At 40.5% G+C, this 27060-nt stretch overlaps 1 protein-coding gene across 1 annotated transcript in view; it reads left to right on the top strand.

Moving 5' to 3' along the window:
* The window catches only part of SDK1 (sidekick cell adhesion molecule 1), a 734579-nt gene that overhangs the window by 23896 nt on the left and 683623 nt on the right, over positions 1 to 27060 (top strand). Inside the window, exon 4 of the mRNA XM_030212035.1 lies at positions 7519 to 7666. Within this exon, the coding sequence (XP_030067895.1) occupies positions 7519 to 7666 (148 nt within the window). The remainder of the gene's footprint in view (positions 1 to 7518; positions 7667 to 27060) is intronic.

Raw genomic sequence — 27060 nt, 5'->3', positions numbered from 1 at the left:
GTCGGTCCGGTCAGTGGTTTTCTCCCCCGAACTTTATTCTTCTCATTTTGGCGCGCTTGGCCGCCATTGTTTTGCTTGCAGCTGCAATTTCCCTTGACGCGGCAGCGTTTTTCTGCTTTTACTGTGTTTGGCTGTTTGTGCAATGGAAAGGAGATATTGTTTCTCCGGTAGTTGGGGCAATTGGTAGTATATTTGCCCCGAAATTAATTTTTACATGTATTTTTCAAGCTATTAAAAAAAAAAAAAAAAAATGCTACGATGCGAATGGCGCTCATTTTGTTTTTCCCTCTGTTTTTTCTCCGTTGGGGACTTTTTGGTTGCTAGCAATGTTGTGAATTAAAGTGCAGCTCAGTTGGCGATTTCTTTGTTCTTGGCAAGACTACGATTCAAAGTGCAGCTCAGTCGGGAATTTTTATGGGGGTCCAGTGTACGTCACTCTGTGTCTTTCTCATTTCCTGGTGAATAGGACTACATTGTCTAATAGTCAATTGATTAGTACTTTACAAATCTGGCCATAATTTCTTAGTTCCTTTCAAGCATTTCCCTTCATGGCTATGATGTTATACAGTGTTTTTAAGAACTTAACAAACATTTTCTATGGCATAGGCTATCTGGTTCAGGTGCCATGTGGATAGAACTACATTGCTGGATAGTCTATTGTTTGGTACTTTACAATGCTGAATATAAGATCTTAATTCCTTTCAGGAAATTTTCCTCCGTGGCTGTGTTCTTATACAGTGTTTTAAGATCTTAAACGTTCTCTAGAGCGTAGGCTATATGGTTCAGATGCCATGTGCAATGAAATACATTGTCTGATACTCAATTGTTGCATACTTTGCAATTCTGGACATAAGGTCTTACTTCCTTTCAGCAATTTTCTTTCATGGCTATGCTTTCTCTTTGGCATAGCAGATGACAGCTGCATAGGCTACATGGTTCAGATGGTTCTCATATTCTAGGAGACTCAGTCCTGTCTACCGAGCACCCAGTTTTCTCAGATGCTTTAGAAGGCATGTTTTATTCACGTCTTCTCTACTTTCCAACTGTCTTGGAGTTTCTCATGTGTTATCTTAGTTTTCTTCTAGGACTTACAAGATATATGTCCACTTAGTGAGTAAAGTTATCCGGTCAATTTGCATTTTCTCCCACTTAAGGATTTTGGGAGGTCCTCACGCCATCTACTTGTATTTTTGTTTCCTCTGTCTATTCAGCCTGGGCACATGGTAAACATTCTGGTTTTGTCCAGTATGACATCCATAATATCTGCTATCCCTTTCTCTTCCTTACAGATTTTAGGGTCTTGTTTCAAGCTTTCTTGATGTCAGGTACAGTCTTGTCTCCTGTGGCACAAATTCACCACCTTTTCCGTAATAGGTATTTTCCAAGTCTATTCCTTTTCATTTTCATTTTATTCTTCCTCTCTCCAGAGTTTTTTTCTCTTGGAAGGAGATTCTCTCATTTTCTGTGCATTTTTTGCCATAAGGGCATAAGTGTTGCCATAATGGGAAAGGCCAAGAGTCCCCATCCTGTTTTCAGATGGGGTCAATCCAGATTGCAAATACCACATTCATATCTCGTGAGTGTGCGTCTGTTCATCTCTGTACATCTCAGTGAGGAAGGAGGCATGACATGATACGAGGTTTGGGGAGATCCGGTAAAATTAAAGGCCAGTGTGTCTCAGTCCACGCTCAACATATGGTGATCCTTTCATTTTCATTCTATACGTCCTCACTCCAGACCTTCCTTTCAATTGGAAGGGGATTCTTTCACTTCCTGTGCATTTTTGCTATTAGTATATGAGTATTGTCATACGGGGAAAGTCTAAGAGTTCATTAAGCCCAGCATCCTGTCCTCAGTTGTGGTCAATCCAGGTTGCAAGTACCACATTCATTTCTTATGGGCGTGGGTCGGTACATCTTAGTACATCTCAGTATAGGAGGAGTAATGTCCACGATACGAGGATGATGAGAAGGTCCTCATTACCAGTTTTCTTGCCCTGCTCTTTGGTCTCACGTCGGCTCCGCGCACTTTTTTCTTAAGTTATGGTCGTAGTAGCAGCAGCGCTCATGAAACAACGTCTCCTCGTTTCATCCTTTCCTAGATGTCTGGTTCATTACAGACAGTCTTATTGGCAGAGTTGTCAGGTCAAACAACGGGTGGTGCATTTCGGGCACACTCTAGGTTACGGGGTGCATGTAGCCAGGTCTCTCATTTGATCTCTCTTTTGAGCTCTTGTGTGATCTCATTAGATTTCGTAGCATGTCTCTATTTTTCTCTCTTTGTTTAGTCAAGTTGGCGCAGACTGTTTTTGTCTTCTCTACAAGCGTCCCACTTTCTGTTTTCTCTGGATGTTCTTGGGCCTTTGGCCATTACCTTGCTCTATTTTGCAGAGTAAAATTTTACTTTCTAGCTCCCAAGAAGGAATTTTTTCTTCATTCTCTTTGGGGTCTCGGTAGTCTTTTTTGGCAGCTTTTTACTCCGTCAATTTCGTGACCATTGGAAAAAAAAAAAAAAAAACTTCTGGGAGTTCTCAATGGATAGTACCTTAAGGGGAGGTCCCAGTTCTAGAACTACTTCTTTTCGCTCTGACCTTCCATGTGCCTCGCTTACTCTCTTGCTAAAATGACTTGTCAGCGGCAGAGATAGATGCCCTCTCGTATCCAGATATTTATCTTGGATGGAATTCCCTCCGCTCAGTTGGCCTCTGTGTTCTCACTAGTGCATCACTTGGGTCTGGTGGTTGAGATTGAGCATTCTTCCTGCAAGTATGCCGGGAGCATATACACAGTGAGCAGTTTTTTGATGGCTGCATCTGTGAAAATATATATGTATATTTATAGTTCTACTACATAAGTACATATTTAATTCCACACTGAGAAAAGCTCAAAGGTCCTATCAAGCCCACCTTTCAGTCCACAGCCAATCCAGACCATGAGCACCTGGCTAGATTCCTAAACGTACAAACATTCTATACATGTTATTCCTGGAACTGTGTAGTGTTCTATGGACTTCTATATGTATCTAACAGATGAAAGGTACTGACAAGTGTCTACTGTTGATTTATTCCCGTTTTCACTAATTGGGGTCTATGACAAGAGTCTCAGGTGATCTGCTTACAGAGGCAACAGCTACAGATGATTCTTTCTCTCTCATTTGAATTGCGCTCTGAGATATGTTTTCTTCATGTTGGGTAACTGCAGCGGCTGTCAGTTTATTTGGACCTTCAGTCTAGTTTGCAGCAGGGATTTAGGTACCTTCTTCTTCTGCATAGTATTTAACTGCATTCTTGTTTTTACCTATTTAGCTTCTAGTGATCAGGTACTTTCTCACTGACAGGCTTTACATACTTCCAATCTGTTGCTAGGTCAGCAATAGTCTACGATATCTGGAGTATTGTACTTCAGGATCTCGGTTTCCACTTTCTCAGCTGAGGTAGATTCATTGCAGTTTTTTGTTTCCAGGCGGCTCTGCTTCTACCTTTGCCATCTTTCTTTCAGTCGTTTTTTTTTTTCTCGAGTCTCTCTGTCCTTTGCGCTGCACTGATAGTGCGGTAGGGGACATTATATAGCGGCCACTTGGTAGGGGACAATGTTCAGCGTCACTTGAACTTTTCAGCTTTTTTGCTTTGTAGTCATTCTATTTAGTTTATTGGCAGTTCTTGAATCGTCAAGCTTTTGGCTTCGTAGTCATCCTAGTTTGGGTGTTTTCAGGGACTCTACCGCATTCTCAATGTCTGTCCCTCCCGTAAGATTACTGCTTTGGTACTTCCCAACAGTCCAATCCTGGTCCGGTCCGGAGGGACGCTAAGGAAGGAGAAATTAGATCTTACCTGCTAATTTGCTTTCCTTTAGTCCCTCCGGACCGGACCAGGCCCCTCCCATGTTCTATCAACTCTTTAGATTCTTTTATTAAGTTTGGAAGTGGAATGTTTAAAAAAAAAAAAACAACAGATGATACTGTATATATATATATATAAAAAAAAAAAATGACTTTGCGTGGTCCATACCACTTCTCTGGTGGTTGCTGGTGAGCTTGGTTGCTGAAATATATACAAAACCTTAATGGGTCATACCCTTCTCTGGTGAGAGTTGCTGGTGAGCTCAGTTGCTGGAATATATATAAAACCTTAATGGGTCATACCACTTCTCTGGTGAGAGTTGCTGGTGAGCTCAGTTGCTGGAATATATATATATAAAACCTTAATACCACTTCTTTGGTGAGAGTTGCTGGTGAGCTCAGTTGATGGAATATATATAAAACCTTAAGTGAGTCATACTACTTCTCTGGTGAGAGTTGCTGGTGAGCTCTAATATGAATGGGCCATGCCACTTCTCTGGTGAGAGTTGCTGGCGAGCTCTAATACAAATGGGCCATACCACTTCTCTGGTGAGAGTTGCTGGTGAGCTCTAGTACTCGGTTTTGCCGAGGAATTTGTGGCTGCTAGGATTCCATACGGCACAGAAGTTCTTTCTTTCTTTCCTGCTTTGTTATTCAAATACTGAGGCTAAGGTCACATGGCCAGGGCTCCTATTGGCTCTCTAGAGTCAGAGTTTTTCTCAGTCTCCACCTGCTGGTAGGCGGGCACAACCCAACAGTCCAATCCTGGTCCGGTCCGGAGGGACTAAAGGAAAGCAAATTAGCAGGTAAGATCTAATTTCTCCTTAACAAGAAATAATAAGCTCTAATTGGCAATAATTAGAATTTTACACGCGTGGAGGGGCATAATCAAAAGAGACGTCCAAGTTTTCCTGGGGACGTCCTCGCAGGACAGCTTCAGCAAGGGGCGGGGAAACCTATATTATTGAAACAAGATGGGCATCCATCTTTCGTTTTGATAATATGGTCGGGGACGCCCAAATCAGCAAATTTAGGTCGACCTTAGAGATGGTCGTCCCCAGGACTTGGTCGTTTCTGATTTTCAGCGATAATGGAAAGCGAGGACGCCCATCTCAGAAATGACCAAATCCAAGCCATTTGATCATGGGAGGAGCCAGCATTCGGAGTGCACTGGTCCCTTTGACATGCCAGTGCACCCTAGGGAGCACTGCAGTGGACTTCACAAATTGCTTCCAGGTACATAGCTCCCTTACCTTCAGCCAGATGCACTAACTGAATGGAAAAAGCCCTTCCCTTACCGATCCCTTAGCGATTCGGAAAGGAACGGGCATGTATAAAGGAAATCGCATGCAAATGAGCTGCTCGCTGTTAGATCATTTGCACATGTTTCCTTCCTAAGGAGGGGAAGTCAGTGCAGAGCAGCCATGCATTATGCGTGGCTGCTCTGCTCATGCCAAAGTCGGTTTCATACATGCAGACAAGCTGCGTGTGTAATAGCCGTCTACAACCTTAGAAAAACTCAAGTCCAGGTGAAAAGGTCCAAGTGCTTGTCAGGGACGTCTTTTTTTTTTTTTTTTTTAGAGTATGGGTAAAGAACATCTTTTGCTATTCCTCCGTCCCTGCGATGGCAGTTGAGGACGTCCAAAATGTAGATGTTTCTGTGAGAAGGATGTCTATGCCTTTGCTATGCCTTCGACACCCCCTTTATTTATTTGGATTTTGGATCACAAGTAGCAGCAGTGGGATTTGAACTGGCCACCTTTGGATTGCAAGACCAGTGCTGTAACCACAAGGCCACTCCTTCACTCCACTCCCTTGATATTTGGCCATCCCTTTGGTGAGGGGGGGCAGTTCAGGACGTCCAAAATGTTTGAAAGAAGGACGTCTACGCCTTCGCTATGCCTCCGCTGACACACATATACTGCTGCGTTGGACCTGAGTATGATATTTGAGGCTGGCAAAAAAAGTTTTTAAAGTTGTTTTTTTCAGGGTGGGAGGGGGTTAGTCACCACTGGGGAAGTCAGGGGAGGTCATCCCAGATTCCCTCCGGTGGTGATCTGGTCAGTTCGGGCACCTTTTTGAGGCTTGGTCGTAAGAAAAAATGGACCAAGTAAAGTTGGCCAAGTGCTCATCAGGGATGCCCTTCTTTTTTCCATTATTGCTCGAGGACGCCCATCTGTTAGGCATGCCCCAGTCCCGCCTTCGCTAGGCCTCCGACACGCCCCCGGGAACTTTGGTCATCCCTGTGACGGGAAGCAGTTGGGGACGCCCAAAATCGGCTTTCAATTATGCCGATTTGGGCGACCCTGAGAGAAGGACGCCCATCTCCCGATTTGTGTCGAAAGATGGGTGCCCCTCTCTTTCGAAAATAAGCCTGATAACTTGCTAAGTGTATTCTGTAACAGGTTCTGCCTAAATTCTAATGCGCACAGGCAAAAAGGGTCGTGGTTATGGAAGGGGAAATGGGCGTTTCATGGGTGTTCCAAAATTTGCATGCATTGTTATAGATTGTTGCCCGGTGCGCCTAAATCTACATACCGGGATTTATGCCACATTTTCGTTGGTATAAATGGAGGCATACTTTTAGGTGCTAGGATATCAATTAAGCGTATTCTATATACCGCGCCTAAGCATAGGCACCCCTTATAGAATATGCTTAGGTGGAAATGTTTTCTAGGCGCCATATAAAGAATTTCCCCACTAGTGTGTAAGCCACAAGTGGACACCAATATGTGTTCTTCCTTTGTTTATTTCCTACAATACTTTAATAGCGCCTTGCTGAGATGTGGTATAGATTTTATACAATGGGGTCACCATGTGAAGGTACTTAGCAGCAGGGGCGTAGCCAGACAACAGATTTTGGGTGGGCCTAGACAAGAATTGGGTGGGCACCGTGTTCTCCCCCCCCCCCCCCCCCAAAAAAAAAAAAAAAAAATCTCAGCTGGTGGGAAAATGCTTCTTTCCACCTTGGCAACAGGAATGCACTGAAAACTGAGCATGTGCAGGTGCCGGTGTTGTGGAGAGTAGCGTTTTCGTTACCATCAGGGAGAAATCTTCAGAGATTCCCACCAGTTACCACTAAACATGTGCTATTGTTGGGTGGCCCTGAGCCATAAATGGGTGGGCCCTGGCCCACCCAAGCCCACCTGTGGCTACGCCACTGCTTAGCAGGACCAGAGGAGAAAAAAATTATTCTCTCCCCCTCAGAGATACACAACAATTCATTAGTTGCTGCTGCTGAATTGTATGCTGCACTTCTTTGACCCTTTTCTCCTTTACGGGAGATGGGGTGGTAGTGGCGGTAGTGTGCTCTATATATAGCCTGTTTGGGATAGAGTTGACATTTCATCTTGAGTAATTTATGAGTCAGCCAAGTCAAACTACCTCTTTAAAAAAGTTGCTTGACTGAATAGTTTTTTTATTCTTTATTTCTAACACCATTTTGTCACCCAGAAAGTGATTCAGCACATGTCTTCAAAATGTTTTCTAATTTAACAGAGTAGAGCAAACGTATTTAGAGTGACTTAAATAAAAAGAGTGGTTTATACCCTGCTAATGGTTTATTTATTCATAAGGCACAAAGCAAGATTTAAGCATTTGCTTCTTAAAAGAAAGCAAATTAACGATGTAGAAATTTTTTTTGTATCAGTTTTAAAGAATATTAATTTTGTTTTATTATAGATATGCAAAACTTCGTGGATGGAGACCAGAGAAAAACAGTGTCAGAAGGTCTGGCTGCTGTTTTGAATTTCCCTGATATCGTCAGCTATCCCAGACCACAAGTGACTTGGTTTAGAGATGGCCACAAGATTATTCCCAGCAGCAGACTGTGAGTTGGCATAGAGTTTAAACATATTAGAGATCTGATGTTTGACTTGATGATTCTAATTATATCGGCATGCATAACTTACAGTTTGAGAAGGCCATAACTCCCAAGAAACCAATTATGCTAATGCTAACAAAGTGATGGTGGCTATGTGCTGTCCAGCTTGGCCATGGTTAACTTAGCAGGTCAGATATCCTGGCATCTCTCTTACTTGTTTTGGTAGCTGTTTAAAGAGTAATACAGATCTTAGAGGAAAGAAATGGGGAGTATAAGTACAGTATTTCATTAAGTATGAGAACTTATATGTTCCCGGATAAGGAGCTTCTGTGGTTGGTGATGTTGATCCAAACCCTGGCGTGTAGTCCTTACGTGTCAACAGATGCCTCCGGATTCTATATAGCGCGCTTTAGATTTAGGCATCGAAATTGGCGCAGATTCTGTAACACCACGTGTAACTTAATTGGCTTAACAAGCTAATGAGTGCTGATATCAGCAAGCAATAATGAGCACTAATTGACATTGGGAAGAATTTAGGCGCACAACTCGCTAAACGTATTCTGTAGTGATGTGCGTCAAACTTCTAACGTGTGCAGGCAAAAAGGCGCGGGGAAATGGGACGTTCTGTGGGCATTCTGAAATTTAGGCGCATAGTTTTATAATATGGTCCAGTGTGCTTAAAACTATGTGCCAGGAATTACGCCATGTTTTAGTTGGTGTAAATGGATGCATGCAGATTACACCTAAATCTGGGGGCCGATTATAGAAAATGCTTAGTCAGTGCTGATTTTTTTTATAGGCACCATATACAGAATCTCCTCCATGGTGTCTACATTTTACTTCCTGTAGACTTCTTTAGCTTTTGACATCTCAGCTATGGATCATTGTTTGGCAGCTGCTTCTCACTGGCTGAAAACTAATAAACTGGTGTTAAATGGCTCAAAATGCAAAGCTATCTCGTTCAGTTGTTTGCCAAGCCAACCTCTTGGTGTTTCTGCTTTGTCTGGAGAAAGTCTTTGAAGGTATTCTGGTTATGTGTTAGGTTTATTTTGGACTCTGATGTTTTTTAAGCCACAAATTTCTGCAGTGGTTAAATCTGTATCTTTTTGTCTTTGTGTAGGATTAGGTGTGTTAACCACTGGTTAACATTGTAGGATTTAGTGTCTTTTACTTACATTGATAGTAGCTAAATTGGATTACTACGTATAATGGTATTTCTTAATCTTTCTATCAGACAGCTTCAGCTTGTACAAAATACAGTTATTAGAGTGCTGACAGGAGTTTCCCATGTTGATCATGTAATACCTTTTTTAATATCTCATCATTAGTAATCTATTTCTTTTCAGGTGAAATTTAAAATCTTGGTTCTGGCTTCTGATCAACCTCATTACTTGGTTATCTTATGCCCTATGTCCCATTTCACACTCATGCTTATTTCATGGCTCTTCCATCTTCTACATTAGAAATTTATTGGGAAACCACCTTTGTATTTACTGTTTTAACTTATTGGAATTATCTTTCTCTATATATTCATCAAGAGTTTTCTATGACTAAATTTAAGAAGCAACTTAAGACTTTGTATTTTCAGCAAGCCTTTAACCTGAGGACATAAGTTATGGTGGGAGACAACCCTGGAATGTCAATTGAAATTGTTTTCTTTTTTTTTTCTTTTTCTTTCTTTTTTTTATGTTAAATCTGACCCATTATTGTATGTCGGGCTTTCGTGTTGCTATTTATTGGTTTGTATTATTATTTTTAATTTTTATATTTGTGTTTTGTTTAATTTATTTTGTACTTGAGTTGTTTAATGCAAAAACACCAGAAATGTCATATCATATATAAATCACTATGATGAACTTTGTAGTTGGAACAGATGTCTAGCAAGTTTTTACAACAAATAAATAAGAAGTCCTTTTGCTAAGCTGTGGTAGAAAGTGGCCTTAGTGTGCCCTTTCGTGGGTTTTTCCCGCACACTAAAGCCATTTTTCTGTTTTCCCTATTAATGGCCATGAACTAATGTTGCCATTAGCATATGGCCATTAAAAGAATTATCGTGTGAGCATTTGCTGATACCTATTTTGTAGGCAGTAAAGGCTGAAGCAGTAATCCTACGCTAAGCAGTTAGCACGTGGTAATGTGGATGTGCTAACTAATTAGTGCAGGAATGCCTACTTTCTGCCCCAGACACTTGGTATACCCTTTGATTTAAATATAGAGAGGGTCTTTTACTTAGGCGTGCTGGCGTTTTTAACACGTGCTAAAAATAGGCCCTCGCTAAACGCTAAAGACACCCATAGAAATACATTTATTTATCTGTTACATTTTTATCCCACATTTTTCCACCTATTTGCAGGCTCAGAGTGGCTTACATAGTACCGAAAAGGCATTCGCCAAGTCCGGTAGAGAAACAAATACAAGGTGATATTTAGGTCGGATAAAGGTACGTGTATTTCAAGTACGATAGGGGTTGAGGAGGGGTCCATTACGAGCTTTGGTTTTGCTGTGTTGCAGTATGTAGGTGTTTATGTTGGATCGTTGGGGTATGCCTTTTTGAATGAGTTGGTTTTTAGTAGTTTCTTGAAGTTTAGGTGGTCGTAGGTTGTTTTCACATCTTTTGGCAGTGCGTTCCATAGTTAGGTGCTTTGTATTTGTTCACTTTTTTTTTTTTTAGGGTAAATCAGATTCTTGGTCCTGGGGAACTGAGGAACTGAGTTCGATTCCCACTTCAGGCAAAGCAGCTCCTTGTGACTCTGGGCAAGTCACTTAACCCTCCATTGCCCCATGTAAGCCGCATTGAGCCTGCCATGAGTGGGAAAGCGCAGGGTACAAATGTAACAAAAATAAAATAGATACTATTGGAGATTCTACATGGAATGTTGCTGCTATTGGAGATTCTACATGGAATGTTGCTATTCCACTAGCAGCATTCCATGTAGAAGGCTGCGCAGGCTTCTGTTTCTGTGAGTCTGACGTCCTGCACGTACGTGCAGGACGTCAGACTCACAGAAGCAGAAGCCTGCGCGGCCACATTGGTGATCTGCAAGGGCCGACTTGTACATGGAATGTTGCTAGTGGAATAGCAACATTCCATGTAGAATCTCAAATAGTAGCAACAGTGGAGGAGTGGCCTAGTGGTTAGGGTGGTGGACTTTGGTCCTGGGGAACTGAGGAACTGAATTTGATTCCCACTTCAGGCACAGGCAGCTCCTTGTGACTCTGGGTAAGTCACTTAGCCCTCCATTGCCCCATGTAAGCCGCATTGAGCCTGCCACGAGTGGGAAAAGCGCGGGGTACAAATGTAACAAAAAAATAAATATAGGAGAAGCTGGTTGTTTTATATTTAAGGCCTTTGCAGTTTGGGTAGTGGAGGTTTAGGTATGTTCGAGATGATCTGGTTATGTTTCTGATTGGTAGGTCTATGAGGTTTATCGTGTATCCTGGGACTTGGCCGTAGATTATTTATTTATTTATTTATTGCATTTGTACCCCACATTATCCCACCTTTTAGCAGGCTCAATGTGGCTTACAGAGTGTTGTTATGATGCAGTCATTACATGATCTTAAATACATAAGCTGAAAGTAAATGATTTAGATGTAAGGTCATTATATGATTTTAAATACATAAGCTGGAAGTAGATGAATTAGATACAAGGTGCTAGAAAGGTGTTGTGCGAGGCGTTTTTGATGCATCTGAGTGAATTGAGGAATAAATTATTAAGGATGTCTTTCGTAGGCTTTGTTGAAGAGGTGTGTCATCAAAGATTTACGAAAGCTGGTTAGATTGTCCATATTTTTCATGGTCATGGCTAGTGCGTTCCAGATCTTTGTGCTTTTATACGCAAAAGTAGTAGCGTATGACTGTTTGTATTTAATTCCTTTGCAGCTGGGGAAGTTTAGATTGAGGAATTTGCGGGCTGATCTTTTGGTGTTTCTAGGTAGTAGGTCCACTAGGTTTAACATGTAAAGTGGGGCGTCTGCGTGGATGATTTTGTGGACGGTTGAACTCGATTCGTTCCTTGAGTGGTAGCCAATGTAGTTTCTCTCTTAGAGGTTTCGCCCTTTCTTATTTAGTTTTTCCAAAGATGAGTCTGGCTGCAGTGTTCTGGGCTGTTTGGAGTTTTTTAATGGTCTGTTCTTTACAGCCTGTGTACAAAGTGTTACAGTAGTCCAAATGACTTATTACTAATGACTGTACTAGGATACGGAAGATGTTTCTTGGGAAAAAAGGCTTTATTCTCTTGAGTTTCCACATCGAGCAGAACATTTTTTTCATTGTATTCTTCATGTGGGTATGAAGTGTGAGGTATCGATCAATAGTTACTCCAAGAATTTTCAGATTGTCTGAAATAGGGAGTGTGAAGGTGATACGATCTTTGATTGGAAGCCAGTGCAGTTTTTCTCATAGGGGTTTGGCAATTTCAAATCGCGGTTTACCAAATATCAGCCTGGCTGCTGTGTTTTGGGCGGTCTGGAGTTTCTTTATGAGTTGTTCTTTGCATCCCGCATATATTCCGTTGGAATAGTCCGCATGACTTAGTACCATTGATTGTATTAGGTTGCGAAATATTTCCCTCGGGAAGAAAAGTTTTATGCGTTTAAGTTTCCACATTGAGTGGAACATTTTCTTTGTCGTGGAGTTCACTTGGCTCTCGAGTGTGAGGTTGTGGTCGATTGTAACGCTGAGTATTTTCAGGCTGTCTGAGATAGGGAGGGTGTGATCCGGGGTGATTAAGGTTGTGGGTTTGTACTTGTTATGGTGAGATGAGAGGATGAGGCAGTGTGTTTTTTTCATTGATGTCTCTAGCGTTTAGCGTGTGCCTATTTTTAGCATGCACTAAAAACGCCAGCATGCCTTAGTAAAAGACCCCCCAGAGTTTGTAGCATAAACATGTAATATCTCCTCTTTATCTGCAGGAGTCAATTTAATTGTAGTTAATCCTCTTTAACTTTTTCATGACCTTCTATGGTTTATCTTCTGCTGTACCACCTTCCAATGTAAAATTTAAAAAAATATTTTTTGTGCATAGTTAGCACGTGCTGATTTGAAACTTACCACAGGATACCTGAATGTGTCCCAAGGTAAGCCATTTTAAGCTGCAGTAAGCGTTCGCTAAGCTTACTGCAGCTTAGTAAAAGGGCCTGTAAATGAATATGTCTTTGGATAACTGGGCAGACTGAGTGGATTAATTCGTCTTTTTCTTATATTATCTACTATGTGATGTTACAGCTTTATTAGGAATGGTTCTGCCTAAATCTGAGATAAACAGATGTTTTAAAAGTGAATCTATATTTCTTATATCATTTAGAAAAAATAATTTATGTGGTCTTTATTCTCTTAGAATAGAGGATCTTTAGTTGTTAAAAGTTGAAAAAACATGGAGGACAACTTAAATGCATGTATTTAAGCGTTCATAGCTGCCTCATTAAACAACAAATATTGGCTGCCATAGTGTATGATAAAGAGGTTAATTTGAAACATTAGAAGTCCTAACGGTGACAGAAATCCTGCAGTGGTAGAATTGATTAGCAATTGTGACTCTCTGCTAGCTGCTACTTGTATAGTTAACTAGAAGTGCTAGTGGAAATGCAGATGCTCACTTATAGGGTAATTCAGTACAGGTTGTCTAAAGATAGGGACTGGAGGGCTGTGCGTTAAATGCAACTCCTATTTTGGCAATTATTTCTCTCTAACATAGCATCCTTCTTCAGACTTTTTGCATTGAATAATGCTCATTTTCAAATGTAGTGTATATTATTCGACGCAAAAAAACGTGAAGAAGGATGCTAGGAGAGACAGGCCAAATGCTTAAGACCAGGGTCAATTTACATCGGCACCACATTAAACAACTTATTATTAAACAATACAAAACAACTTATGCAGCCGGCTTCTCTTACATAAGCGCACAACTATGGAATGGGCTCCCAAAAGCTGTGAAAACAATCCATGAGCACTTGAACTTCAGGAAATCACTAAAAACCAACCTCTTCAAAAAGGCCTACCCCAACGACCCCATGTAACCCTCTTCACCTACGAACATAGCATGACTATGATCGCACAGGACAACATGCAATCTTCATTCATTTTGACCCTTCACTTATACCTCATACAATCACTATACAACTTTGTATTTGTTATCCACCAACTCGGCAAACACCTTTGATGGTACTATGTAAGCCACATTGAACCTGCAAATAGGTGGGAAAATGTGGGGTACAAATGCAATAAATAAATAAACACTACAGTGCTAACCAGTGTGACACCTCTGTAGGACAGCATTTTGCCATACCAAAGCATTGCATAAATGATGAGAATATTAAAAGTAGAGATCAGCCGTCTTGGTGGAGGAACATACGCGTTTATTGACAGCAGCACTGAAGATTGCTTTACCACAGCATTCTATCTGACTCAGACTCCCGAGGCAGCTGCAGCCAGCACTGCAACACGACACCGAGTCGAGCCTACGAGTTGAATAAACTCTGTGTACGACTACTTTGGCTCCCTCGTGTCTTTGGAAGTATCATTCTTCTGTACTACTCCTTTGACTGTTTCCTGAGAATACTAAAAGGAAATTTCAAAACTATCCAGGAGTGTAAAACCTTTGAAGTTAAAACGATAAACTATTTTGACAACCACCAGACAGGACTAACAAAGATGTGGGTTTCCTATCGCATTATAAACCATAAAATTATACTGCTTTGTCACCCTCTGATCACCCATCCATTTCTCCCTGTTTCTCACCCACCCACTCGTACCTTTCCCCACGAGACTTGTCATTGAAGTGGTTTTATGTTTCACATATATATTCTGATATATGTCATCGTTAATGTCTCAACTTCTGATCTGAAGAAGAAGGGTTAACTTCAAAAAATGTATCAAGTTAGTCCAATAAAAAAGATATCATCTTGCTTTTTTTGTTTTGTTTTATTTCTATTTATTATCTCGGCTACCCCACCACTTTACCCATGATGTAGTTAAGTAGAAATTGTAGTGGAAATGCAAATGCTTGCATTGCTAGGTCACATATGAAAGTTTGACCATGTTTCTCCCCAGGTTCAAAGACTCTGCTGGCTTCTGATAGAAAATCATATTTCATTCAAACTCCTCACACTGGTTTTCAAGTCTCATAGACCCAGTCTTCCTGACTATCTCTCTGCTCTCACCATAGGAGCCGACTCTGTGGGTGCTTGAGCTCAATAAACGACCATCATCTTGTCCTTCCTCATCCTAAAGCAGCTCAACTTGAATCCACCCGCAATTCCGCATGCTTTTTGCAGCCCCTGCCCAATGGAACTCCCTCCCGCTGCTTATAAAGTCTGAACTTTCCTTTAAGAACTTTAAAAAAAAGCTTTGAAATCCTGTTTTTTCAAACAGGCTTTCAATTAATTACATAAAAGTTTGGAAGAGTTATGTTGTCATGTCTCACTGTTAAATCCTCCCTTCTCCCCTGGTCCTTGCTCTATACAGTGTACTCCCCTTCTCCTATCTCCTCCATTTACCCTTCATCTTTGACTGATTGTTCTACTGCTGAGTGATAATGTCTATCCTATCAAATATTGCAGTTCTTTTCTGAATTTTCTGTTTTTAGCCTGTAAACCACCCAGATCTGTAAGTTAGCTTGGGGCGGCATAGTAAGTGCAAGTAAACTATAAACTATCTGACAATTTGTGCTGAGGACGTAGGAGGCTGGATATTTGGGCTACCGCCATGTCAATACTGCTGGCTATTTGGATTATTGCAGAGCCTTGTAGATAGACATGAGAAATATAGGTGCTGGAGGAAATTAAGTGGGAATCTTTCATCCTCTTTTATCCACGATTGTGATGTACAAAGGTGGAAGACATAGAGGGGCTTAATCGAAAGGGACGCCCAAATTTTGTTGAGGATGTTCTCGCAAAACGTCCCGACAGAGGGGCGGGGAAACCCATATTGTCAAATATTCTCACCATAAAATCATTGATACAGTGTTCTGGTTTTGTAAAGTGCTGCCCCACAGAGGTGACATCCGGGTTGGCACTGGCATTTTTCATATGATGTCTATGTGATTTTATGGTGAAAATACTAAAAGGAAACTTTAAGACAATACAGAAACGCAAGACCTTTGAAGTCAGAATGATTAAATGTTTTGACACTCACCAGACATGACTTAACAAAGATCTGGGTTTTCTAGCCCATTATAAGCCATAACATTCTACTGCTTTGTCACCCTCTTATCACCATGCATATCTCTCCCTCATCCACCCGGCTCTCCCTGTCTCTCATCTAACCCACCCCACCCTCATCCTGCGAGTCTGTCACTGAAATGCTTTGTTTCTGATGAAGATGGGCCACCTTCGAAAGCTAATCAAAAAATGTATTTAGTCCAATAAAAAAAGTATCGTTTTCTTTTCTATGTTTTCTTTTATTTTATTCTATTGATTACCTTATGTAAGAAGCAAACAGGGATTGGTTCCTTCCCCTACATTTGTTTTGATATTTGAAGTAAATTCTTAGTCCTTAATTGTGTTTACTTGATGGCTCTAATGGGATAAATACAGGTATTTATTTTTAAAGCAGTACTTTTGGTGTCATTGAGCTGTGTTTCATACTTTTTGCACTAACAATAAAACTGTAATTACTGCTTTTTTTTCTCTTTATCTTTTCTAGTTCCCTGACAGTTTTATTTCCTGTGGTCTAATTAGCAGTTCACCCAGTCTTGGCAAAGTGGCTTCTCTGTGATTAGTTAAGCATTATTTCAAGGGGAGCATCTGTCCCCTTCCACTAGACATTTGCCACTAACAACCCCTGCTCCTGCACTACTCAGTATTATTGAGGTCCTATATTCTGAGAGGATAGGCTGAACTTACGTTTAAATGACTTTAGTTCTGTAACATCTCAAAGTAGAAAAATAAAGGAAGAAGTCCAAAACTTCACAAGAAAAGTCAAAACACAACAAAGAGTGGAGTAAAAAACTAATTAAAAGGCGTGCAAACAAAATCATCTTTTATTAAAAGGATTCAACACAGTCACCGTGTTTCGGTTGAAAAGTCTGCATCAGGAGTCTAGAAAATAATACATATACAAACCACAATTAAATCCATAGACAAATAACTATTAAATACAAAAAAGGCCATAACAAAATATATAACTAGATAAAACCTGCATCATTGAGTATATTTAAAAAAGCACATAAACACCTCTTAGATAGGAAAATATAAATGCAACAGCATGTTAAAAAAAATACAAAAAATGAGTATATAAAAAAGTAGGGCAAAACAAATGTTGAGAAAAGTCAGTATAGCAATTGATGATAAAACTAAAGCAACAACAAGGTCAAGGATAGCCTAAAACCATCTGAATCATACATTTTTGCAACAAATAAAACTGGATTAATGTGTTTAATATAAAAGAAAAAAAAGAAGATACCAATATGAACTCCGACTGATGTTATAAAGATAAAGTGTCGATGATGTAAGAACAGAGAAAACGAACACCTGCATCATGATGATAAAAGAACATTAAATATAATAAATGATGTTTCACAAAAAAATGCAAATTTAAAAGAGGGAACCCAAGAAATTTTCTTCAGGCTACTTCTGAGTCAGTCTATTTTTTATCTTCTTCTTATGCCCCCTCATTCCCGAGCTTCCTTTCAGTTGAAAGAGACTCCCCTCCTATGCATTTTCGATATAACATGACTTTGTGCTCTGCCTTTGAAATGTATATTTTCTCATTTCCATAGCAACCTATGCTTAGGAGGGAACAGTTTTCTGAGAAGAGTAAATACAGAGGTTTCTATGCAGGGGGAGATCTGTGAAGTCTGTGCAGAGTGAAGGTCACAGATGAGAGAGGAGTGTAAAAGCTTGGGAGAGTTAAATTTACTGAAGTGGTGGTTATTGTAGTTCCCTGGGGAAAAGGGAGGGAAATCCAACCCATTAAACCTTTTACCCTACATGGAAGCACATGGTGATATATATATATAAGGGTCCATCTGAGCTGACCCCAAGGGGCTCTTGTTAGTTTTGTTCCCCTGAACCAAGGTACACTCTTAAGGGGATGTTACATTGGTTGTTATGACATGTGTTGGTTTTGGACCACATACAAATGCTGTTATAATAAACAAGGTTTTGAAAGTTTACTTGCCTTGAGATTTTGTCATGGCTGGTGAACAGATTTGCCCTGCTGACTTGTCGTCTGCCCCAGTTGGTGTCTGGCAGAGGAGGCCATGCCATGATAACGGAAGGCTACAGAGAGAGAGAGAAAGAAAAGTGGCAGACTGGGAGAGGAATGGAGGAAGGATGGCAAGAGGATTTGGAGGGGGATTAGAGTGGGAAGAAACAGAACAAAAAAGTTGGTGAGGAATGGAGTGAAGGGAATGGGAGAGTTGTTTGTGGGGAGGAAGATAAAGCAGGGAAGTGAGGGTGGGGGGACCTTAGCAATTAAGCTACAGAGAAATTTTCAGATTTCTGATAATAAATAAGCATAAAACTCATTTAAATTGTGAGGATAAAGAGTAATGTCTTGATAAAATTACCCCAAAATAAAATATAGTAATTTTAAAAAATGCCTTTGATTTTCTACTTTCTAATGTTAGAATGGTTTAGAAGATATTGTTTCGGTACTTTGCTTTTTGTGTAATAATTATTTCCATTGGTATATGTGAATTTTTCTGTTCATTGCTCCTAATCTTAATGATATTTTTAGAAACATTATTCAGAAGATTGTGTATTTTGGAAGATGTTTAGTAAAATGTGCTAAATATCACAGAATTTATTTTTTTTATCATTTTATCAATATAGTCAAGTATACAATAATCAAAAACCTGAACAGATTAGAAAATCAAATATTTCATTAACCAATAAGTGAAAACAAGAAGTAAAATAATTCAATATTTAGTCCACAGAAATGTTTAGGAGCAAGAAAAGAAAAGCAACTTACAGGCCGTCACTGTTTGTAATATTTAGAAAAACACTGCAATTCATGTTATTTATTTGTGGCATTTATACCCCGCTATTTCCCGCTCAATAGCAGGTTCAGTGCGGCTTACATGTATGGTACAAAGTATAACAGAGATAATACAAAGTATGGGACAGAGTGTCGCATAGATGATAGAGTTACATAGAGTAGGACAAAAGTGATAGGTGTGGGGAGAGAATTGGAGTGTAGGTGGTGCTAGTGGTGTGACTTAGGATCGGGTTTAAGATTTGTCATTTGGATAGGCTTGTTTGAACAGGAAAGTCTTCAGCAGTTTTCGGTAGGGTAGGTATTCATTGATTTTTCAGATATGTCGAGGTATGGCATTCCAGAGTTGGCTTCCTATAACAGAGAAGTTGGATGCGTAGTAGGTTTTGTATTTGAGGCCTTTGCAGTTGAGAAGATGAAGATTGAGATATGTTCGAGAAGATTTGGACCAATTCCTGGCTGGAAGATCGATCAGGTTGGACATGTAGCTTGGAGATTCACCATTGAGGATCTTGTGGATCATTGTGTGGGCTTTGAAGTTTATACGTTCTTTAATGGGGAGCCAGTGAAGTTTTGTTAGATAATGGGTGTGGCAGATGCCAGTAAAAAATTTAATGGTGTGATATAGCTAGGGGAAAAATTCTGTGGTGGTCCCCTTCCCTTGGTGTCCTGTGCACATATTTATTTACTTAATGGTTAATCCAGGGCTGTCAAGGGGCACCAAGTAGTGCAGCCACTATAACCATCAGCTTGCAGCACTTGGATCATATCTCCTTTGATCAGCACTCCCTCCAAATAACACCCTTTGCCCAATTAGCACATCCCCATATGATCAGGAGCCCCCTACTTGATCTGTACCTTCTTGCTTGATGAAGACCCCTTCCCCAATGAAGATGCCTCCCATTGATCAAGACCCCTTATTTGACAGATTGACCTCTAATAGTCAGCAGTAGTACCACAAGACTACAACTAGGTGTCATAGCTGCCATTTAGAACCTGGGTGACCATTGGGCAGTAGCGTAGGGGGATTACTCCTGCCCCATTCACGCTCTACCCCAGTTAGTGCCGAGGATAGGTTGGGGGAAGGTCTTGTTTTTAGAGTGGTATGTGTTCCAAGAGGGAGGCTGGCTTGGTGATGTGTCTTGATTGGGCTGGTTATCTTCATGGGGAGGGTGCTGATTGGGTGGGTTATGTATTTGAGGGGGGGGGGGAATGAATTGCATCTCCACTCATGGAGTGTCTTCATTATTTTTGCTGGGATATGTGCTACCTACTTCAGCAGATATCACAGATGCATCTACGCTATCTACAAAGGGAAGTAACACAGACTCTTAAACTAACAGAATTGAAAAATGAACTTGCAGAACTACTGTTAGTAATATTTATTTATTTTATTTTATTGCATTTGTATCCCACATTTTCCCACCTATTTGCAGGCTCAATGTAGCTTACAGTATTCCGCTCTGGTTATCACCACAGCGGAGTAAAGATGCAATTAATAATTACATAAGAACATGAGTAACATAATGGGATAAAGCATTAGGTACAACGAGATCAAAAATGTAATAACAGTAAAAGCAGTAATGCGCTAAGGTTCAAATGATGGATCATTGTGGTATGTCTTATTGAAGAGATAGGTCTTCAGTGATCTCCGAAAGTTGATTAAGTCGCTCATTTTTTTCACATCAAGTGGTAATGCATTCCAAAGCTGCGTTCCTATGTAGGAAAAGCTAGATGCATGTGTTAGTTTATATTTTAGGCCTTTGCAACTGGGGAAGTGGAGATTTAGGAATGTGTGAAGATGTTTTGGTGCTCCTGGGTGGTAAGTCAATAAGGTCGGACATGTAGACCGGGGCATCTCCAAAGATAATTTTATGAATCAGGGTACAGACCTTGAACGTAATACGTTCCCTAAGTGGGAGCCAGTGCAGTTTTTCTCTTAGGGGTGTGGCACTTTCGTATTTTGTTTTACCAAATATAAGTCTGGCTGCAGTGTTTTGGGCTGTCTGAAGTTTTTTGATGTATGTAATTTAGCTTTAAAATCAAGCATGGGTACCGGAAGATTGGAGGGTGATCAATGTATTGCCGATTTTTAAAAAAAGGTTAGATTTGATATTCCATTGTTTCTGCAGGAATCAGGATAAGAATCTGTAGTCAAATGTACAGTTTTAGTGGCAGATTATACCTGGTACCAGCCTAAGTTGGGGGTTCTTTCGTCATGGACATGTATGCAGATTCTGAATTTGGTAGTAGGTAGCATATCTTAACGATGATAATGTTTTCAACAGCAGGGTTTGGGGGGGGGGGGGAGGGGTTGAGTTGAATGGATGAGGGATCGGATCATTTGTATTTTGCTACTATATAATTACTGTTGATATGCACATGTTGAATTACCTTTAATAAAGATATTGATATAAAAAAGGTTCCAGAAGTGATCCGGGAAATTATAGACCGGGGAGCCTGACATCGGTGGCGGCCAAAATGGTAAAGGCTATTATAAAGAACAAAATTACAGAGGATATTCAGAAGCATGTATTAATGAGACAAAGTCAACATGGATTTAGTAAAGGGAAATCTTGCTTCACCAATCAGTTACATTTCTTTGAAGGGGTGAATAAACATGTGGATAAAGGTAAGCCGGTCGATATAGTGTATCTGGATTTTCAGAAGAAAGTTGACAAAGTACCTTATGAAAGACTCCAGAGGAAATTGAAGAGTCATGGGATATGAGGTAGTGTTCTATTGTGGATTAAAAACTGGTTAAAAGATAAGAGAGTGGGGTTAAATGATCTGTATTCTCAATGAAGAAGGATAGATAGTGGGGTTCCCCAGGGGTCTGCTAGGACCACTGCTTTTTAATATATTTATAAATGTTCTGGAGATGGGAGTGACTAGTGAGGTGATAAAATTTGCTGGCAACACAAAGTTATTCAAAGTTGTTAAATCGCAAGAAGATTGTGAAAAATTAAAAGAGGACCTTACAAGACTGGGAGACTGGGCATCCAAATGGCAGATGACATTAAATGTGAGCAAGATCAAAGTGATGCATGTGAGAAAGAGGAACCCGAACTATAGCTACATGATGCAAGGTTCCACATTAGGAGTAACCAACCAGGAAAGGGATCTAAGCATCATCATTGATACATTGAAACCTTCTGCTCAGTGTGCTGCTGCGGCTAAGACAGCAAATAGAATGTTAGGTATTATTAGGAAAGAAATGGAAAACAATAATGAGGACGTTATAATGCCTTTGTATCTCTCCATGGTGTGACTGCACCTCAAATATTGTGTGTAATTCTAGTCACCGCATCTCAAAAAAGATATAGTGGAATTAGAAAGGTGCAGAGAATAGTGATGAAAGTGATAAAGGGGATGGGGCAACCAGGACTCTTCAGCTTGGAGAAAAAGACAGCTGAGGGGAGATATGATAAGAGGTCTATAAAATAATGAGTAGAGTGGAACGGGTAGATGTGAATCGCTTGTTTACGCTTTCCAAAAATACTAGGACTAGGGGGCATGCAATGAATCTACAAAGTAGTAAGTTTAAAACGAATCAGAGAAAATATTTCTTCACTCAACATGTAATTAAACTCTGGAATTCTTTGCCAGAGAATGTGGTAAAAGCAGTTAGCTTAGCGTGGTTTAAAAAAGGTTTGGAAAGCTTCCTAAAAGTCCATATAGACCAATATTAGAATGGATTTAGGGGACATCCACTGCTTATTTCTAGGATACTGCCAATACTCCTTGGCCAAACTCTGCTCGCTTCTCAAATAGTCAAAACCAATGTGAAATAGCAGAGGGTATTCAGCGGGATAGCTTAATAGATTCTCAGTTATATGAGACTCTACCTCACGTAGTTAATTAATCTATTAAGCTATTTCACATTGGTTTCGATTATTTCTAGGATAAGCAGCATAAAATGTATTGTACTGTTTTGGGATCTTGCCAGGTACTTGTGACCTGGATTGGCCTCTGTTGGAAACAGGATGCTGGGCTTGATGGACCTTTGGTCATTCCCAGTATGGCAATACTTGTGTTCTCATGTAAGTACTCTGTTCGGTAAATGCAGGGCAGATTCTTTCCATACCCCTAACATTTACAGCAGAGGTTTTGCCCTTAAGGTGTGATAAGTACTGAAACTTGCCACAATGTTGTAACAATGCCCCTTTCAATCTAAAGGAAAAGCCTAACTGGTTTATGAGCGGCTATTGTTATTCCTTTCTAATGATTTTGGGAGAAGAGGGTTCTAACCGGAAATATGAGCAGAGGCATAGACTTTCATTTTTCTCCCTAATAAATTCTGTAAATACTCAACTTTAGCATAGGCTCCCTTTGCTTATAATAGATGTCTCTTGAACTTGCAGTAAGCAGATATAATAGACCAATTTCTTTTTCAACATAGTGGGTCATTAGGCTGAAAATTGGAGGTTGTTTGAGCTGGAAAAATTGTAATGCAATGTATGGCTTAATCATACAGTCTTCCACAAGAAAATGGTCACAGTGGTAATCTAACTATGGCAGTGTAAAATGCAGTGATACCATCTGGGATAGAGTTTTCTTCAGAGGTATACACTATTTATTTCAGATCTAGTGAATTCTTAATTAATTTAACTGGCAGTATTCCTTATGGTAAAGGGATTTCTTAAAAACTTTATTGCAAATATCTCTCCGTTTGGTTATTAACCTATATTTTATCTGCATGTACAAGGGAGCATTACCTAAATTGTGATCTAACACCATGGAGCAAAGGGAATACTGTGCAATCTTTTCTCTGTATTTAAAAAAATGTATCCATTTTTTTAAAAGTCAGCTGTTGGGGGTTCTGATTCGTGCTGCACAGAAACACAGGAGTGCTAGTGTCAGGACAAATCTAAAGCCACAAATAAAATAAACAGGCAAATGGCTTATTTAAATTAAAAAAAAAATCCATCGATTAACTCATGATATAAAGAGGCAGCTATGTTGTTATAAGAGCTACTACTACTATTTAGCATTTATATAGCGCTACAAAGCGTACGCAGCGCTGCACAAACATAGAAGAAAGACAGTCCCTGCTCAAAGAGCTTACAAGCTAATAGACAAAAAATAAAGTAAGCAAATCAAATCAATTAATGTGTACAGGAAGGAGGAGAGGAGGGTAGGTGGAGGCTCAGTCCACCAATAAGAGCCAACCTCATCAGTGATGTCACAATGGCTTGATTGCCTGATACTTGGCTCACTTCTGATATTGTGATGTCATAAGGGAAAGGGGGAAAGGGAAATGGGACTTGATATACCGTCTTTCTGAGGTTTTTGCAACTACATTCAAAGCGGTTTACATATATTCAGGTATTATTTTGTACCAGGGGCAATGGAGGGTTTAGTGACTTACCCAGAGTCACAAGGAGCTGCACTGCACTAACCAATAGGCTACTCCTCTACTATTACTACTATTTAGCATTTCTTTAGCGCTACAAGGCGTATGCAGTGCTGCACAAACATAGAAGAAAGACAGTCCCTGCTCAAAGAGCTTACAATCTAATAGACAAAAATAATAAAATAATAAAAATAATAAAGTAAGCTGAGCCTATTGTTCCAGAATAGCTATGTCCACAAGAAGTTCAGCGTTAAGTCAGATTCTGAAGGGGAGGTCCCTTTCCCTCTGCTCATTCCCAAGAGTCAGAGTTGTCAACTCCCATGTCCACCTGGCTAATTATCAAGGGCCCCTTTACTAAGCCACATAGGCGCCTACGTGTGCCAAAATGGGCTTACCGCCCAAACACCGCATGGCTCTTGCAGTAGCTTCATTTTTGGCTTGCATCTGCTACTCACGTCTGACAAAAAATGTTTATTTTCGGACGCGCGTAGCGGACGTGCACCAAGTTGCATCTGACACGTGTAGGTCCTTACCGCCCAAATTCTTTACCGCTAGGTCTATTGCTGGCGGTAAGGTCAGACACCCAAAATGGACGTGTGGCAATTTTGATTTTGCCGCACATCCCTTTTCTGGGGGGGAGGGGGGGGAGAGAGGCCTTTTTTACAGGTGCGCTGAAAAATAATTCTGCGTGTGCCCAAAACCCGTGCCTACGCTACCGCAGGCCACTTTTTACCATGGCTTAGTAAAAGGACCCTTAATTGACCTGTCCTCCAGAAATTTGTTCAAAACTTTTTCAAAGCACTCTATAGGCTATGGAGCAGGAAATCTAAATTCTAATAGGTCAATATTTGGCCACTGCAGTCAGCAGTACCAATATCTGGATAGTGAGCATGGTCAGCTGCGGAATATATCTGAATAGTGGCAATATTCAGTGGGCCTTTTATAAAGGCCTGCTAGCGTTTATAGCACATGCTGAAAATAAGTGTTCGCTAAATGCTAAGAGATGCCCATATATTCCTTTGGACGTCTCTAGAGTTGAGTGTGAGCTAATCATTAGCGCACGCTAAAAACACTACCACGTCTTTATAAAAGATCCCCTCAGCTTTCTATCTCTCCTAAATTATCCAGATGAGTAATCCAGATAGTAGACTGTCTGCGGCTAATATTCAGAGAAGTTCTGGGATAATCAGAGGCAGTATCCGGATTATGCCTCTGAATATCCCAATCGGTGGCATTTAACTGGATGCTACATTCTGTTATCCAGACAAATGCTTTTCAATATTGACTTGTAAATATTTTGTGCAACATAACTGGTGGGACTTAGGTACATTCCGGCCAATATTCAACCAGTGGCGGTCAAAGTTTTTGTCTGCCGCCAGCTGTATTCCCAGATCTTCAGTGCTGGAGCATGTCTAGGAACCAGCATTGAATATCTGGTTATACTTCAGCCCTTAACCACATAAGATAGGACTGCTTTTTATTCAGCCCAATTTATGCAGTGATCGTATACAGTTAATAGCTGAATTTCGGCACTTAACCACATAAGTGCCAACTTCGCCCCTGGAACACCCACAAGTTAGCCGGGTTTGGCTCAGGTGGTGACCACAAATATCAGTGGCACTATTCGATTAAGTGGTACTGAATATTCAGGGTTAGCCTGGACAAGCAAGTTTAACGGCCAAGAGTCTTTCTGGGCCATTTAAATCATTTTGAATATTGGGTGGAACCTGGAATCATCTGGGCATAGTGATGAGGTTTCAGTCTTATTTAACCACATAAGTGCCAACTTATTTCTGTGGACCGACATTGAATATCCGTTTTATTTTTGTCCAGTTAGAATTTATCTGGCGAAACTGATATTCAATGTTGGTCGGTTAAATTGAAAATGGCCAAAGATAGGCCTGCTGTTTCGGTGGCCTAATTTTGTTTGCCGATAGCCGGTTATATTGCGCGATAAAACTGGTTATTTGCTAAGTGCTAAACGGCAATGTTCAGCGGGAGGTAGCCACCTGTCCCACGCTGAATATTGCTAGATAGCTGGTTAAGTGCTATTTAAATATTGGGGGATAAGTGCTTATTTTACCTTCGAAGACTGATTATTTAACAGAATCTCTGGAAATGTGTACGTTTGCCTTAGTGAGTTACTGTTTCTGCTTTTACTACATTTTCTGGCAATGAATTTTCTAATTTTGTGATATCTTTTTGAGATGTGGTGACCAAAATTGAACACAATATTCGAGATGCCTTTGTATCACTCTGTTCAATTTGGAGTGATACAAAGGCGTTATAGTACTCTCAGTTTTGTTCTCCATTCCTTTCTTAATAATTCCTAAGATGATTATAGGTGGGGTAATGCGGGTTAACATGGAAGCCCTTACGTGGCGGTAAGGGCTTCCTGCCGAAATGGCTGCATGGGAAGTACTTTACTTGCCAAATAGCCATTTCCTGCAGGAAGGCAAGACTTCCCTTTTACCAACTGTGGTAAAAGGGGGCCTCGGCACGCATGTAAAACGCGCCGACACCAGCGTTGGCCCCCTTTTGCCACAGCTTCGTAAAAGGGGCCCTTATTGTTTTAGGCATGACATATTTTCCCTGGTTAAGGGTCATGGAAGTTTGTCAGTATTAAAGAATGTTTCAGCTTAATCAGACTTTTAGTCAAGTAAGTTATAAGGCTGCATTAAAGAGATATGTCTTAGTGACCTGATTTCTTCAAAAATTGGGGATATGGTCTACTGCTGCCTTTTCCCTAGACTTTAAAATAAAATTCAGATTTCCTTTCCTTTTCATATTGTATTTAATATCTTTGTGAGCGACGTTGCAGAAGGGCTGTCTGGTAAGGTTTGTCTCTTTGCGGATGATACTTAACTCTGCAACAGGGTGGACACCCTGGAGGGTGTGAATGTCATGAGGAAGGACCTAGCGAAGCTAGAGGAATGGACTGATATTTGGCAACTAAGGTTTAATCCAAAAAAATGCAGGGTCATGCACTTGGGTCGCAAAAATCCGAGGGGGTGTAGTGCTTCAGTGTGCGAAGGAAGAGTGGGACTTGGGGGTGATTGTGTCTGACGACCTTAAAGCTTTCAAACAGGTAGAAAAAGCGACGGC

Source organism: Microcaecilia unicolor, chromosome 8 (genome assembly GCF_901765095.1).
Source record: "Microcaecilia unicolor chromosome 8, aMicUni1.1, whole genome shotgun sequence".
Classification (NCBI taxonomy): domain Eukaryota; kingdom Metazoa; phylum Chordata; class Amphibia; order Gymnophiona; family Siphonopidae; genus Microcaecilia; species Microcaecilia unicolor.
The sequence above is the reverse complement of the archived record's forward strand: the minus strand, read 5'-3'. Positions and strand labels throughout refer to the sequence as shown.